Consider the following 16,396-nt stretch of genomic DNA (forward strand, 5'->3'; position numbering starts at 1 on the left):
ACCCATATCCTGACAGATAGTGAATCCAAGATGCAAAACACAACAGGTTTTCAAAAATGAACAATTTAAGAATTTGCTTTGCTTGATATAGTTGTTACAAGATTTTTTCTTTTAAATTGGAAGGTAGAAGGAGAGAAAAAGAATACACATTAATTTAAAAATAAACTGTGTGGTGAAATTGCTCCTCAGCTCAGGGAAGGGGGAGGGAAGAGGGGAGGGAAAGAACATGGATTATGTAACCATGGGAAAATATTCTTAATTAATTTTTAAAAATAAAATAAAATAAACTGTGTGTGTATGATTTAGTTTAATGATTCAGAGCCAAGGTGAGAGCCAGAGCCTTCCCCTAAAAATTTAGCATCTGTGTTTAATAGATGTTCCTTCTGAGGCAGCTAGTTAATAGACAGCCAGTCCTAGAATCAGAAAGGCTCATCTTCATGAGTTCAAATCCAGCCTCAGACACTTACTAGTGTGTAGCTGGGTGGCTCAGAGTAAGTTACTTGACCCTGTTTGCCTCAGTTTCCTTATTTGCTTAATAAGCTGGAGAAAGAAACGGCAAACCACTCCAGTATGTTTGCTAATAAAAGCCCAAATGAAGAGGAAAACAACTGAACAACAATCCTTTTGAGAGATGCATTTTGACCTACTGGATTGTGCTGGACTTGGAATCAGAAAGATCTGAATTTACATCCTACCTCTGAAATTCCCTAGCTGTGTGATCCTAGGCAAGTAAAGCAAACACCAAGGATTTACAAAGCATTTACTATGTGCCAGGCACTGTGCAAAATGCTTCCAGAGGCAGCTAGGTAGCACAGTGGATAGGGCACTGGGCCCCAATTCAGAAGAGAACTGAGTTCAAATCTAACCTCATTCATTTACTACTTGTGTGACCCTATGCAAGTAATTTAACTTAGGTCTGGCATAGTTTACTCACCTGTAAAATAAGGATAAAATAAAAACAAACAAACCCTACCTCTGGGGTGGGGGTAGTGTTGTGAGGATCAAAAACAGCATTTATAAAGTGCTTAGCATAGTTCCCCGAACATAGTAGAGCCGTAATACGTATTTGCTTCTTTCCCTCCTGCCCTTGTAAAATGAGGCTGGTAGGTGATCTCTAAGTGCATTTCTGTGTCTGGCATTCTACAACTTGATTTTTCTAATCTGGCCCTTAGTAGCTTTACAAATGGCTCACCACCCACTCACCCACACTGAGTCCTCAATTATACCAGGTAAGTGACAAAGATTTGCTTTTCAAAGCTGCTTTTGCTGAACAGACTGGAAAAGGCTTCTCAAAAAGCCACCTAATACGTCCTGAGCCAGAGACTTAGAGTTTCCAGGGGTCCATTTGTCCTGTTTCTTTCCTCTGGCCTGCAAAGGTGCAAGAAGTCTGGATCGAAGGGGCCACCAAAATACCTGGTTATCCTATGGGGGGGCGACAACATTGTCCTACCAGCTCCTGAGCATGCTCACTGTGGGCCCTACCGATCCCCCCCCCCCCCAAATCTCTCAGCACTCTGCGTTCTCGGGAGTTCCGTGGGCGTTGGCCATGCAGCAGGCTTTGCCTTGAGCATATGCATAAACCATAAACCCTGGTGGAGATTTCATGCTAAGTGTGAATTCCCCGCTGCTTGGGGAAGAAGAGGAAGGAGGACATCTGTATGAACTTCTCTCAGTGACATGCTAAACCCACAGCAATATCTGAAGAGTTCCAGAGTCCCATCTCTGGTCTCCATCCTTCCCAGACATTCCACAAAGGCAGCATCACACTCCCACACCACAGTCTTCAGGCTCTCCGGATCTGGGAACTGAGACTCTTGCAGACTCCAAGAGCTTTCTAATCAAGTAGTCACCAGCCCACAGGAAAGAATGGAGAAAAGAACCGGGAGTCACACGGGACAGAGCCCACACCAGAAACGCATGGGAATGGCTTCAAGCAGAAAGCTGCTTCCTCTGGAGGGCATCACATCTCACTGTGAGGAAGCAGAAGATGTCAACCTAAAGATGCTCTAGACCCAGAGAGCTCAAGACCAGCCCAAAGTCACAGAATAAACCAGAACTGGTAGTAGAACAAAGCCTAGAACCTGCACGTTCAAGTTTCCAAGGCCAAGTGTTTTTCTGTAGTTGTTATTGGGTTATTTCAGTCATTCAGAAAAGAAGTTTGGAAATAAAGTGGTTCATTTTTGATGGCAAGAGTGAAGGATAATGCAGAGTAGCAAGCCTGGGACATATTTCTGGACTGATAAGCAAAAATAAGCTAGCACAATGACTACAACAATGTAATAGAAAGAAAAAAAAAACCCTAAAAACTATGTAATTGTAATGATCAAGATTGCCCCCCAAACTATGTCCAAAGGGTGCTAAAAGACTGTCTGCCCTTTGATCCAGTCATAGCACTGCTGGGTTTGTACCCCAAAGAGATAATAAGGAAAAAGACTTGTATGCAAATATTCATAGCTGCGCTCTGTGGTGGCCAAAAATTGGAAAATGAGGGGATGCCCTTCAATTGGAGAATGACTGAACAAATTGTGGTATATGTTAGTGATGGAATACTATTGTGCTCAAAGAAATAATGAACTGGAGGAATTCCATAAGGACTGGAACAACCTCCAGGAATTGACGCAGAGTGAAAGGAGCAGAACCAGGAGAACATTGTACACAGAGACTGATACACTGTGGTACAATCAAATGTAGCAGACTTCTCCATTAGTGGCAATGCAGTGATCCTGAACAACCCGGAGGGATCTATGAGAAAGAACACTATCCACATCCAGAGGAAGAACTGTGGGAATAGAAACACTGAAGAAAAACAACTGCTTGAATACATAGGTCGAAGGGATATGATTGGGGATGTAGACTCTAAATGAACATCCTAATGCAAACAACAACAACATGGAAATAGATTCTGATCAAGGACACATGTAAAACCCAGTGGAATTGCAGGTCAGCTACAGGAAAGGGTGAGGGAAGGGGAGGGAGGGAAAGAATATGATTCTTGTAACCAAGGAATAATGTTCTAAATTGACTAAATAAAATTAAAAAAAAAAGATTGCCCCCCAAGAGAGGAAAAAATGCTCCTTCCTCCTTTGTTTGCCAAGGCAAGGGACTATAGTATGGAACACTGAATATGCTATTGGGCTTGACTGATGTGCTGGTTAGCTTTGCTGAAATATTTTTCTCATTATTTATATTTTATTTATGTATATTTATACTATTTATTATTATTTTCTCTAATTATTACAATGACTGACTAAGGAAAGAGGGAAATATGTATGTACAACAATGGGAAAAAAGGTGAAATAGAGAGAAATAGAGGGGAAAGGAAGGAGGGAGAGAAAGAGAAAGAGGGAGGGCAGGAGGTTGAGAGAAATACACATAGATCTATTTCTTTTTTTTTTTTAAACCTTTACCTTCCATCTTGGAGTCAATACTGTATATTGGCTCCAAGGCAGAAGAGTGGTAAGGGCTAGGAAATGGGGGTCAAGTGATTTGCCCAGGGTCACATAGCTGGGAAGTATTTTAGGCCAAATTTGAACCTAGGACCTCCTGTCCCTAGACCCGTCTCTCAATCCACTGAGCTACCCAGCTGCTGCCATAGATCTATTTCTTAAGACTAAAGATAACAAAATAGATAGTGCAAGTATTGCACTGGTGTCTATTATATATATATATATAAAACCCTTTCCTTCCATCTTAGAATCAAAATTGTATATTGGGTCTAAGATAGAAGAGCAATAAGAGCTACTTAGCTACCCCTATTTAATATTATTAAAAGACCCAAAGAAAGCTTTCCACTTCATTGGGTGGACCTCCTATGAAAGACTGATGAAAAGATGTGAACAGCATTTCTACAAAGATGAGCTTTCATATGAAGGCTTCTTTTTCTGTTCTTTATATAGAGAAACATTTATGCAGGATTATACTTTTAAAGTCCATAATAAAAAGGAATTATATTTTTTTCAAAACCATGCAGGATGAAGAGAAATATGGATGGCCTGTCATTTAATGTTTGGTGGTGGAGTGGGTACTATTATGATGAAATAATCCTTTAAAGTAGTGAAGTGCTCTCCCTCTCCAAAAGTTCTAGACTCTGCAGAGCCTTTTGAGATATCTGATGAAGCGTCCCAGTTTTCTTGGTAATATGAAGTGAGGATTTTAGGGCTGGGATAGTCATCAAGACTTTTTGGTTTCATGAAATTACTTCTAGGTGTCTGAAATCACTTAAATTTTGATGTCAAGGGGCATGTAGGGGGATCAGTGGAGAAAGAGCCAGGCCTGGAAACACAAAGTCCTGGGTTCAAATTTTACCTCAGGCACATCCTAGCTACTGACTCTGAATAAGTCATTTAACTCCAATTACCTAACCCATACCACTCTTCATCTTGGAACTGATACTTAATATCAACTTTAAGACAGAAGGTAGGGTTTTCAAAAATAAATAAACTTGATGCCAACCGATATTATTGACCAACCTAGAGTGATGCCTTAGATCTAGATGGAGGAATCTGCAGTAGCATATTCTATGACCCACTGAGTTTTTTCCCAAAGAGAGAATGTCCACTTTAATAGATAAGGTTATTATGAGGTATGAAATATTTGTAGTTGTTGTTGTTAAAGGATAGAAAAACTAAAGCAATTACATTTTTTTCAGAATAAAAAGTTAAAAGCTTAAATGCTGTTGCCTTAGGAGACAGAGTTCTGTTTATAGCCTTATTCCCTTCCCCAGTTACTGACCAAGGGGAAGCCAATAGAAAATCATAGAATGTCTTTGCTTCTCTGGATGATAGAGGAATTGTCAAAGTATGGAAAGGAGGAAAGGAGGAAAGGAGGAGGATCTGAGTGTGATGAGGAAGGCAGGGAGGGGGGAATGTAGGGTGGTAGCATAAATGTGATTCACATGTGTGGGACTGTCTCTGAACATTTATTATCCTTTACTTCTACCAAAAGGAGGGAGAAAAGGAGAAAAAGGTGAAGGGAGAGGAGGAAAAGAGAAAGAGAAAGAGGGAGGCAGAGAGAGAAACAGAGGGGAAGGGAAGGAGGGTGGAGGGCAGGATAGAAAGAGAGAGAGGGAAGAGGGAGAGGGCAGGAAGTTGAGAGAAAGCATAGAACCAAATTATAGAATCTTAGCACTGGAGGATCTTTATGAATCTAATCTTCAATTAACAATATAGAGCTGGATCTATTCCAATCTTCTTATTTTACAAGTGAGAAAACTGAGATCTGAGGGAATTAAATGACTTTAGAATTTGAACACGGGTCCTCTGTTTGGAGAGTCAGTGTTCTTTCATTGTATCATTCAGTCTCTACCCTTTCATTAAGAAAAAAACAACACAAGATTTAGGGAGTCTGTGATTTGCCTACAGTCACCCAATAAGTTAGAGGCAGAATTAGAACCTATGTCACCAGTGTAATTCTCTTCACCAAAGCATGCCACCATCCAATTTATGTGACCTCTTGTTCTTTTCCAAGTTGTGTCTTTCTTTCCAAATGCCTTCTAGTCCCCCATTCAGAAGTTGGAAATGAGCTTCTTTCTGCTCCTGCCCACTAGATTTGAATGTGGTTTCTCTGGATGGGGAGATTGAGTCATAGAAGAGTCCTGCTCTGATTTCAATCTATTCTCTCTGCTATTAAATATTCACCAACTCTTATTTTTAAATTTTATTTTTATTATCATGCAAAACACACTTCTATATTGGTCATTGTTGTAAGAGCAAACTCATATATAACCAAAACCCCAAAACAAAACTGTAAAAACACTGATATGAACAATGATATGCTTTGATCTGCTTTGATCTACATCCATCCAACTCCACAACAGTTCTTTTCCCCTTCATAAGTCTTTCAGGATTGCTCCTGATTGGTATGCTGCTGATAGAAGTCAGCTTTTCACAGTTGACCATCATACAATGTTGCTGTTACTGTATATAATGTTCTCCCAGTTCTTCTTATTTCACTCTGCATCAGTTCATGAAGATCTTTGCAGCTTTTTCTGAAATCATCTTGCTTATAATTTCTTATAGCACAATAATGTTCCATCACCAGTACATACCACAATTTGTTCAGCCATTCCCCAATTGATGGACATTCCTTCAGTTTTGTTATTATGAGATGTTTAAGGGGAAGAAACAAGAGGTAAACTTACTTACACTTGCTGCTCCTACTTCTGCTCCAGAAGGAAAAACTGTTGTTCAGTTGGGACCCCACCTACCCCTTGGAATGTTGACCCAGGCTCTCATGAGGTTCTGAGTCACCTGCTTATGCTTTGTTTAATGCAGTCTTTCTTTGCTTACTATACTTTCCACTTCTTTGCCACTACAAAAAGAGTTGCTATAAATATTTTTGTACAAATAAGTCCTTTTCCATTTTTTGTTGTCTCTTTGGGACACAGACCTAGTAGTGGCATTACCACCTAACCTTTTATTCTGGCTTTAGTCTGCCCACCGGTATTGTGGGTAGTAGTGTTGTTCACTTGTTTCAGTCATATCTGACTCTTTGTGACTCCATTTGAAGTTTTCTTGGCAAAGATCCTAGAGAGATTCCATTTCCTTCTCTAGCTCATTTGACAGATGAGGAAACTGAGGCAAACAGGGTTGTATGACTTACTCAGGGTCACATAGCTAATGTGTCTGAACTAACTTGTTCTGAAATAATTTGAACTAATGAAGAGCCTTTCTGTCTACAGGCCTGGTGATACAGCTAGAAATTAATCACTTTATTTCATGGCCATACTAGAGGTATCATACTGAATATTAGCAAGAAGCTGCCAGTGTTATTAAAAGGCATATGTTTATATATCAACTAGGTATCACAGTGGATAGAGTACTAGTCCTAGAGACAGGTGGTCCTAGGTTCAGATTTGACCTCAAACACTTCCTAGCTGTGTGACTCTGGGTGAAGTTCTTAACCTCATTTGTCTAGCAATACTTTGTTGCTCTTCTGTCTTAGAAGTGACTCTACTTATAATCAGAGAGATGCAAATCAAAACAACTCTGAGGTATCACCTCACACCTAGCAGATTGGCTAACATGACAGCAAAGGAAAGTAATGAATGCTGGAGGGGATGTGGCAAAGTAGGGACATTCATTCATTGCTGGTGGAGTTGTGAATTGATCCAACCATTCTGGAGGGCAATTTGGAACTATGCCCAAAGGGCGATAAAAGAATGTCTGCCCTTTGATCCAGCCATAGCACTGCTGGGTTTGTACCCCAAAGAGATAATAAGGAAAAAGACTTGTACAAGAATATTCATAGCTGCGCTCTTTGTGGTGGCCAAAAATTGGAAAATGGGGATGCCCTTCAATTGGGGAATGGCTGAACAAATTGTGGTATATGTTGGTGATGGAATACTATTGTGCTAAAAGGAATAATAAAGTGGAGGAGTTCCATGGAGACTGGAACAACCTCCAGGAAGTGATGCAGAGCAAAAGGAGCAGAACCAGGAAAACATTGTACACAGAGACTGATACATTGTGGTACAATCGAAGGTGATGGACTTCTCCATTAGTATCAATGCAATGTCCCTGAACAATCTGCAGGGATCTAAAAAATACTACCCACAAGCAGAGGATAAACTGTGGGAGTAAAAACACCGATGAAAAGCAACTGCTTGACTACAGGGTTGGAGGAGATAAGACTGAGGAGAGACTCTAAATGAACACTATAATGCAAATTCCAACAACAGGGAAATAGGTTCGAGTCAAGAACACATGTGATAACCAGTGGAATCGTGCGTCGGCTATGGGAGAGGGGAAGGTGGGGGGGGGGGGGGGGAGGAAAAGAAAATGATCTTTGTTTCCAGTGAATAATGTATGAAAACGACCAAATAAAATAATGTTTAAAAATAAAAAAAAAGAAGTGACTCTAAGACAGAAGATAAGGATTTAAATATACACATACCAAAGTATATACATTATGCTTGTGTGTGTATGTATGTATAAATGTGTGTGGGGGTGTGTGGCACAGGGAAGATAATTATCCTCAAAATCAGAAAGACCTGACTTAAAGTTCTGCTTCTGACACATTCTAGCTTTGTGTTCCTAGCCAAGTCCTTTAACTTCTCAATGCAGCAGCAGCATTTCTAAGATTATAAATTGCAGAGAATGAGCCAACCTACATCCACAGAAAGAATTTCTTTACCTGGGAGATCCCTACCCAATGAAATCATGGGTCTGATCTCTATTCCTGTGAATGAGAGTACAGGGTAGGGATGATTCTGGGTATATATGCAGATTCGGGGCTGTTCTTACTGAGAGCAGCCTATACTATTCTTCCCCTCAACTTCATAAGAGGGGAAGGGGAAAGAAATGAGCATTTTTATAGTATCTACTATGTGCCAGGAATTGTACTAGGCATTTTTACAAGAATTATTTCATTTGATCCTCATGACAACCCTGTGAAATTGATGCTGTTATTACCCTTCCCTTACAGTTATGGAAACTGAGGTAAACCGAAGTTAAGTGATTTGCCCAGAGTCAAAAAGCTAGTAAATGTCAAATTTGAATTCAGGTCTTCCCAATTCCAGGTCCACACTCTCTCTGCTGCTCTGTCAGCTACCTTTAAGAGTATAGGTTTAGAGCTTTAAAGCTAGAAGGGATTTTAAAGGTCACCTAATTCAATCCCTTTTTTTTTTTCAGACAAGGAAAATTACTTCACGCTTCTTTACTTTTGTAAAGCATTTTTCACAAGATCTCTTTTGAGCTGCATAATAGCCACATTGTTAGATATCATTTTGTTTTCATTACATATATAGGGAAACTGAGCCACAAAAACACAAGGGCAATGCATCGAGTCAGAGGTTCTTGTCTCCTGCCACTGTATCCCCTCAACTTCCGCCCTCTCTACACCCACTTTCTCACCTCAAATTCAAATGAGCAGCAGGAGACAGCTCTCTCTCCACTCTAGAAAGAGGGTTGGATGCCAGTGTCTTTCAACTTCTTGCCAGCCCTATCAATGGCTGGACAGTGATCATGGTGTGGGCAGAGAGGAGGAAGGCTGCTGGTGTTTCTAGAGTTTTTTTGGAGCTGTGCCAAGAGACGGCCAGCTTCTGCAGTCTGAGTAACACTTTGCTAGGAATCACGATGCCTCTCCCCATCCCCATTTGGAAAAGGAAATGAAAGGAAGCTGGCCATCCCTTCTGTAGAGAGAGACAAGGAAGGCCGACCCAGCCCAGGATCCAGAGGTCCATTGCAGCACTGGGAGTTCTCCAAGGTGCTAAAATAAACCTAGAGAAGGATCAGATTTCTCGACTGAAATAACCCAATAGCAGCAGCCTTAGAAATTCGAACTGAGAAAACAACACCACGCAGATGGGAAGGGACTGGGAGAAGGAAGAGTGGTTACTAATAATACTTTAATATAGATTCCTTTTTCATCTTTGTTTGTTTGTTGTGTAGTCATATGGCTTCCACTCCAGATTGAAGGCAAATTCGTTCTTTCTCCTTTCCCTTCCTTTTCTCATAAACTGCACTTACTCTCCTCCACCTGACCCCCTTGGTGGTTTACTATAGTCTAGAAACTGCAATTGAATGAGATTAGAATTCAGCACTCATTCTATGTCATTACTCCCTTCCCTTCTCCCTTCCTTCATTTCCGTGGGACCCATTACCAAAATCTCACAAGCCCCTCTCCATCTCTAACCTTCTATGATTTTGTTGGGAGTTTTTTTTTGCGGGGGGGGAGTTGTTTTGGGTTTGTTTTGTTTCTCCAGTGTATTAAGAATTACAGCTAGGTGGCACAGCTGATAAAGTCACCTTAATGAGTTCAAATCTAGCCACAGACACTTCCTAGCTGTGTGATTCTGGGCAAATCACTTAACTGTTTGCTTCAGTTTCCTCATCTGTCAAACAAGCTGAAGAAGGAAATGGCAACCACTCTATTATCTTTGCCAAGAAAACCCCAAATAGAGTCACTAAAAATCAGACATGACTAAAAAAACAACTGAATTCAAGAATTGCAGGAAAAGGAGTCAGAGATGGAAGGTTTAAGGTTCAAATCTGGCCTCAGATTTGTGACTCTGGGCTAGTCACTTAAGCCCCATTGCCTAGCTCTTACCATTCTTCTGCCTTAGAACCAATATATAGTATTGATTCTAAGATGGAAGATAAGGGTTAAAAAAAAAGAATTGGGGGGCAGCTGGGTAGCTCAGTGGATTGAGAGCCAGGCCTAGAGACGGGAGGTCCTAGGTTCAAATCTGGCCTCAGCCACTTCCTAGCTGTGTGACCCTGGGCAAGTCACTTGACCCCCATTGCCTAGCCCTTACCACTCTTCTGCCTTGGAGCCAATACACAGTATTGACTCCAAGACGGAAGGTAAGGGTTTAATTAAAAAAAAAAAAAGAATTGCAGGATAAGGTTTTGCCAATCCCATTTGGTCTTAAGGGATGGGGAGTAGAGCCAAGATGGCTGCAAAAGCCAAAACAGCTCTATCCTTCCAAACCAGTTGGTCTCAAAGTGCTGATACTTCTTATCTTTGTGGCCATAAGTCTCTTCACTTTTTTTTCATTCTTGGTTTTCTCGTCTATAAAATGGAAAATATAACATTTGCCATTTCTGCCTCATTGGAGTTTTGTAACCTTCAAACTGCTAGGTAAATGTGAATTATTATGGTGACTTATTTAGATAGAGCCTAGAGAACTTGTTTTATAGATTTAGAGCTAATCTAGTCTCACGCTTAGAGCCATCTGTGACTCAGTGGGTAAAGGAAGTTCAAATCTGGCCTCAGATGACTTCTAGCCATTTCTAGACCCTGGACAAGTCACTTAACCTCTGATTTTCTTACAAAAGGGCCCACTGGATCCATTGGAGAAGACAATGGGAAATCACTCCTTGCCAAGAAAACCCTGTCAATGAACAATGGTGGGGGGCAGCTGGGTGGCTCGGTGGATTGAGAACCAGACCTAGAGATGGGAGGTCCTGGGTTCAAATTTGGCCTCAGACACTTCCTAACCATGTGACCCTGAGCAAATCACTTAACTTCCATTGCCTAGCTCTTACAGCTCTTATGCCTTGGAACCAATACACAGTATTGATTCTAAGATGGAAGGCAAGTGTTTAGAAAAATGAACAATATGGAAATATGTTTTGCATGATAAGAATACATGTATAACCCAATTCAAATTGCTTGCCATCTCCAGGAAGGAGGAGAGATTGGAGGGAGGGAGACAATTTGGATCATATAACTTCAGAAAACTTATGTGGAAATTTGTTATTACATGTAATTGAGAAAACAAAATATCTTTACAAAAAAGAGAAAAGAAAACTCCATGGATGGCTATGGTTCATGAGATTATGAAGAGTTGGATATAACTGAACAATAATAGCAAATCAGCATTTTATTCTGCAGATAAGGGATGCCCAGAGAGGTTGAACAATTTGCCCAAGATCACAGAGAAAGTCTTTTTTTTTTATCAGAAATGTATAATTTTCATAAAGAATCAAAAGTCATGAGGAGGTTTCCAAAGTGTCCATACGAAGGAGTAAATCTCCACCGTCAACCTCCTGACTGAAGTCATAGTGTTGGGGGTGCTGAGCCCAAGGGGGAGGATTCCTTAGCCTACAGATGCCAAGATGATTTCAACAGTCAGCTCCTCAGGGCTTCTGACTGTTATCTGCATTGTCATGGTGTCTGTCAAAACCAGCCTTGAGTGCACAAGAATGTCGTGACCACCCCGGAATACTCCCCCCAAAAGTGGCAAGACTGGGGTTGAATGCCAGTTCCTCTGATTTCATATTCAAAACTTTTTCCCCTGCCTTCTTGTACCCAATGATACTCCTCTGTCTTGATCCTACTTAGCACTAATAGTTTATACCACACTGTCTATTGTCTAGTTATACAACCTTGTATCATTTCCCATTTTTGTCTCATGTATTTGAGTTTTGTCTATAAGTTCCTGGAACCTGGGACCTTATCTGAAACCAATTCTTTCTCCTTCACAGTGCCTAGCACCAGGTGGGCACTCAATAAAGAATTGTCAATTGATTGGTTACATTTGTGCAATCAGCCCAGCATGAAGTAGCTCAAGATCATCAATCCCATCTCTGAGCAGCACAGAAAGTGGTCCATTTCTTGAGGTCAGTCACCCCCTGAGTCCATGGCAGAGCTGGCTCTCTGCACCCCAGCTGCTCATCGCCCTGAGGCCCAAGACAACTGTTGTCCCCACACCCTGTCTATAGCAGCATCCCAGTCATCCCTGAGATGCTGACACATGCTGTCAGGATATTAATAGCAACAGTCCAAAAGGGCTGGGTTTCTCAGTCTTCTTTTGAGACCCAGAAGGGTCATATGCTTTTTGGTGGTTATGATTACATCTTGGAAACTAGGGAAGACAGAATGAGATGCCACCCAATGGAAGTGCTGGGCTTTGCAGCCGAGTTCTGAGAAGATGGTGCCTGGAGGCATCTTTGGCATCTGAGAAAGCCTGTTTAGCCTCACACTATCCATCACTATCAGCTGGAGAGGGTGGGAAAATTGCTAGATAAGTGTCCAAACTTGTATCATTAGGAAGCCCATTTCTGAAGTACATTTGAAACTTGGGTATCTGACCAGGGGAAGAAGAGAGATATCTATAGGCCTGGCTCTCTTCCACCTTTGTTCATTAGGCCAGGAAGGTGGCTAATGACTGTCATTCCCAATCCAATGTAATGGACTTTGCTACTAGTAGCAATGCAACAAGCCAGGACACTCCTGCAGGACTTATGGGAAAGAATAGCTATCCACATTGAGAGAAAGAACTATGGGAGCAGAAAAGCAAAAGGAAAACATATGACATCACTTATCACATGTGTATATGGGTATGTGATTTGGGGTTTAGACCTTAAAAAAAATCACTCTATAGCAAAAAAAGGAAATATGTATCAAGTAACAACATTTATCCAACCCAATGAAATTGCTTGTTGGCTCTGGGAGGGGGGAGGAAAGAAGGGAGGGAAAGAAAATGAATCATGTAAACATGAAAAAAATTTAAAAATTAAAATTAAAAAAAAAAGGAAGAAGACTCTTGTTCCCAGATCCAGATAGCTAGGGCTGGGATGGTCAAAAGCTGGAGTGACCTTTTCCTCTTTCCTCTTTGGGGGGGATGATCAAGGGTAAAAGTAATTTATTCCAAAGTCACAAAGGCTATCAGAAGCAAGATGGCAATAGGCGTCCTCCAGTTACCACACGATGCTTCCTTCCCTCTTCCTTCTTCCCAAGGATAGTTGATGGTGTTCTTAGGAGACTACAGGCAGCATCTGGGAGAAGCTGGCAGATGAGAACTATTAAGACTACTATCTCTTTGACAGTTGAATAGCCAAGTTCCCGGATCCTAAGCCAGGGAGTCTTCTTTGCCACTCATTCCACTCTTTCTGAGCAAGGCAACATTCATCTTTCAGTCACCAAATGGGATGAATAATGCGCAATGTTTGGGAGAAGCTCCTCTGGCTTCCTAGTCCTGAGGGGCAAGGGGGGAGAATGGATCTGGGTTGGGCGCTCCACCAGAAGCCCATTGATTCAGCATCCCCACATGACTGTTCCTGAGCCGCTGGCCAGGCTCTCGCCCTTTGCAAAGTTCTGAAGCTTTGGGAGGCATCTCCAGGGAGTCGATCCATTACCCAGACCACTTTATCGTGCCTCTTTCTAATGGAAATCAAACCCTGCACTTTTCAATTAGATTGGAGCTGTTGTACAGAAGCCAAATCTAGTACCAGGGGGAAAATGGACTGCCAGCCTAATGAAATGCTGTCAGCGGGGGTGTGGCAGAAGAGGCACAGGCAGTGCGGGCCAGGCAGAGGGAGGGGAGATGCTTACTTTCTCCCACATTTGCTCCATCTAGTGCCAGGCGCCAGGCTCTTCTCCTGGGCTCCCCGGCCTATTATATGGGCCTGGGACAGCCCCCAGAGGCACAGACCAGGAGGCTGGAAACGATTCCTGCTGAGGAAATCGTGACCGGCCTGTGTTATTTGTCGTTCTCTGCTCAGGACTGGCCTGCGAGTAATAACAACAATAACAATAACAACCACCACCACGACATTCCCCTCCCCAACTACATTTCCCAGAGTTCCTTAAAAGACTGTGAAGCAATTGGCAGATTTAAATAGCCCAGGCCCAAAGCTGTCAGCCCTCAGTTGGGAGAATGACCCTCCTCTGCTGCACATCCATTGGACACACTCCCTGCTTTTCAGGGCTGGATTGGCTCCCGAAGCTGGCATTAATTTTTCCTTCAAGCTTGGTAGCAGCAATGAAGTAAACAGCCATGTGCATTCCTGTTCTCTATATTTAACTGCAGCAGATTGTGCCCGAGAAGTCCGCAAGAGGAGGGGACTGTGGTTCCTTAGAGCAGCTCCTGGCTTGGGGAGAGAGAGCCGTGTGAGTGGGGTGCCCCTGGCTCGTCTTGGGCAGAGGGCCTCTCTCTTTGTGAGCCAATCCAAGGCCGTCATGCCAGCCTCTCAAAGCAGGTCCCGGGCACGGGACCGAAATAATGTTCTAAACAGGGCTGAGTTCCTGTCACTGAACCAGCCTTTAAAGGGGGCTCAGGAGACGAGAAGCTCAAGCAGGAAGACAACAGGCCCATCTGTGCAGGCCCCGCCACCGAATGAGGGGTCCAAGGAGCGGAGGCAGTCCCAGCAGCTCCCGGAAGAAGACTGCATGCAGCTAAACCCATCCTTCAAGGGAATTGCCTTCAACTCCTTGCTGGCCATTGACATCTGTATGTCCAAGAGGCTGGGGGTCTGTGCCAACCGAGCTGCCTCCTGGGGCAGTGCTCGCTCTATGGTCAAACTCATTGGGATCACAGGGCATGGGATCCCTTGGATTGGGGGCACCATTATCTGCCTGGTGAAGAGCAGCACTCTTGCAGGGCAAGAGGTCCTAATGAATCTGTTGCTAGGTAAGTGAGACCCTCTCCTTCCAGTCTTACTTAAGAAAAATCCATTTCCCCCCCTCTCCTGTCCCCACCCCCCAAACCTGGAACCTTGGGCCCTGGGTTTCCACTCAGGGAAACCAGATGGAACAATTTAATGAGGTTAATCAAGAAAGCATTTTTGTATGAGAGCCGGAGATGCCCTAGAAATGGGAAAACATCTAGACACACAGACAAGATCATCAGCTTTAAGTTAGGACCCCTGCAAAGACAGACTGGAAAGTGTTGTCAGAGGTGAGGCTGAAACTTTATGGGAAGAACCCTCCAATAAAGCATGTACCTATCTTTCTAGGGCCCCGGAGCAAAAGGAGACCTAGAGAAAACTATTTGCAATTTTAATGTGCTCAGTTGCTTCCTAAAATACTTTTTTTTTTTTTTCAAGAGATCTGGAAAGTCAAATGGTGACTTATTACAGACTAGTTGGTGGAAGGACATTAGCTCTTCTGTTGGAAGACTCAAACTCCTTTCATGTGGGCCAGACGTTGATTGCTGACTTTGGACTAAGTTCTTGCCGACATAAAACTTTGCTCAGTAGTTTTCACCACAAGGAGCTTAGTGATGCCCCTAGTCTCCATCCTCCCTTCTAGAGAGCATCATCCTAGACTCTGTCCCTTGTTTTGCCCCTGAAACTAGATCTACCATCCACCTCTTTCCATATTGATACCATTTTAGTCTGTGGAGAGGACACAGATTGTTTTGGGGGTTCTCTTCCAGAAGGGTCAGAACGTGCCAGGAATAAGGACCCCCCCACCTGTGACTTCTGCCAGGACCCATGTCCTCATCTGCCCCTTTTCCAGGGAAGACACTAGAGAAGAGAGCCCTCCTGTCTGCTTGTCTTGTTTTTCCAGAGCCTTGGCCACCAGTGAATATCCATTTAGGGTTTGGGCTGTGCCAGGCATGGGTCAGAAAGCGTTCAGAAGTCCCTCCCTCTGGAACTCTGACTCCAGACCTGGCTCTGTGCCACTCTAGAGTAGCAAGGGGTGAGCTATGAACTTCTGCCTACATTCCCAAAATAAAATTAATTTTGGTTCCACTGTGAAATGGAAATGAATGTATGTGTGCCATTCAGCAGGTGTGGAAGAATAAAATGCCGCCGAACCAAAAAAGGCCACAAGCAGCTAGGTGATGCGGTAGATAGAGAGCTGTGCTCAGCTGAAGTCTGGAGGACCCAAATGCAAATCCAGTCTCATATATTTACTAGCTTTGTGAACCCAGGCAAGTCATTCTACCTCTGTCTGCCTCAATTTCCTTAGCTATAAAAATGGGGATAATAAAAGTCCCTACCTCATAGGGCTGCTCTGAGGATCCAATGAAATAGCATTTGTATAAAAGCACTTAGCAAAGTGCCCAGCACATAGTAGGTGCTCTACATACACTTATTCCCTCCCTTTCCCACAACTCTAGGAAGGTTGAGGGCCATCGCTCCCAGAGCTCTCAAAGTGGTGATGTGTGTACCTTTCCCTTCAGGGTCTTACTTGCCTCTCTCTTCCTTTTGTCCTTATCCTT

At 42.8% G+C, this 16,396-nt stretch overlaps 1 protein-coding gene across 2 annotated transcripts in view; it reads left to right on the plus strand.

Moving 5' to 3' along the window:
* Positions 1-14,099: 14,099 nt before the first annotated feature.
* PLPP7 (phospholipid phosphatase 7 (inactive)) overlaps positions 14,100-16,396 on the plus strand; it is a 53,251-nt gene continuing 50,954 nt past the window's right edge. Inside the window, exon 1 of one of the 2 annotated variants that reach the window (XM_001370142.4) lies at positions 14,100-14,857. In XM_001370142.4, the coding sequence (XP_001370179.1) occupies positions 14,407-14,857 (451 nt within the window). In that variant the 5' untranslated portion in view covers positions 14,100-14,406. The remainder of the gene's footprint in view (positions 14,858-16,396) is intronic. The other variant, XM_056812573.1, reaches the window with a different exon arrangement.

Source organism: Monodelphis domestica, chromosome 1, assembly GCF_027887165.1.
Source record: "Monodelphis domestica isolate mMonDom1 chromosome 1, mMonDom1.pri, whole genome shotgun sequence".
Taxonomy (NCBI): domain Eukaryota; kingdom Metazoa; phylum Chordata; class Mammalia; order Didelphimorphia; family Didelphidae; genus Monodelphis; species Monodelphis domestica.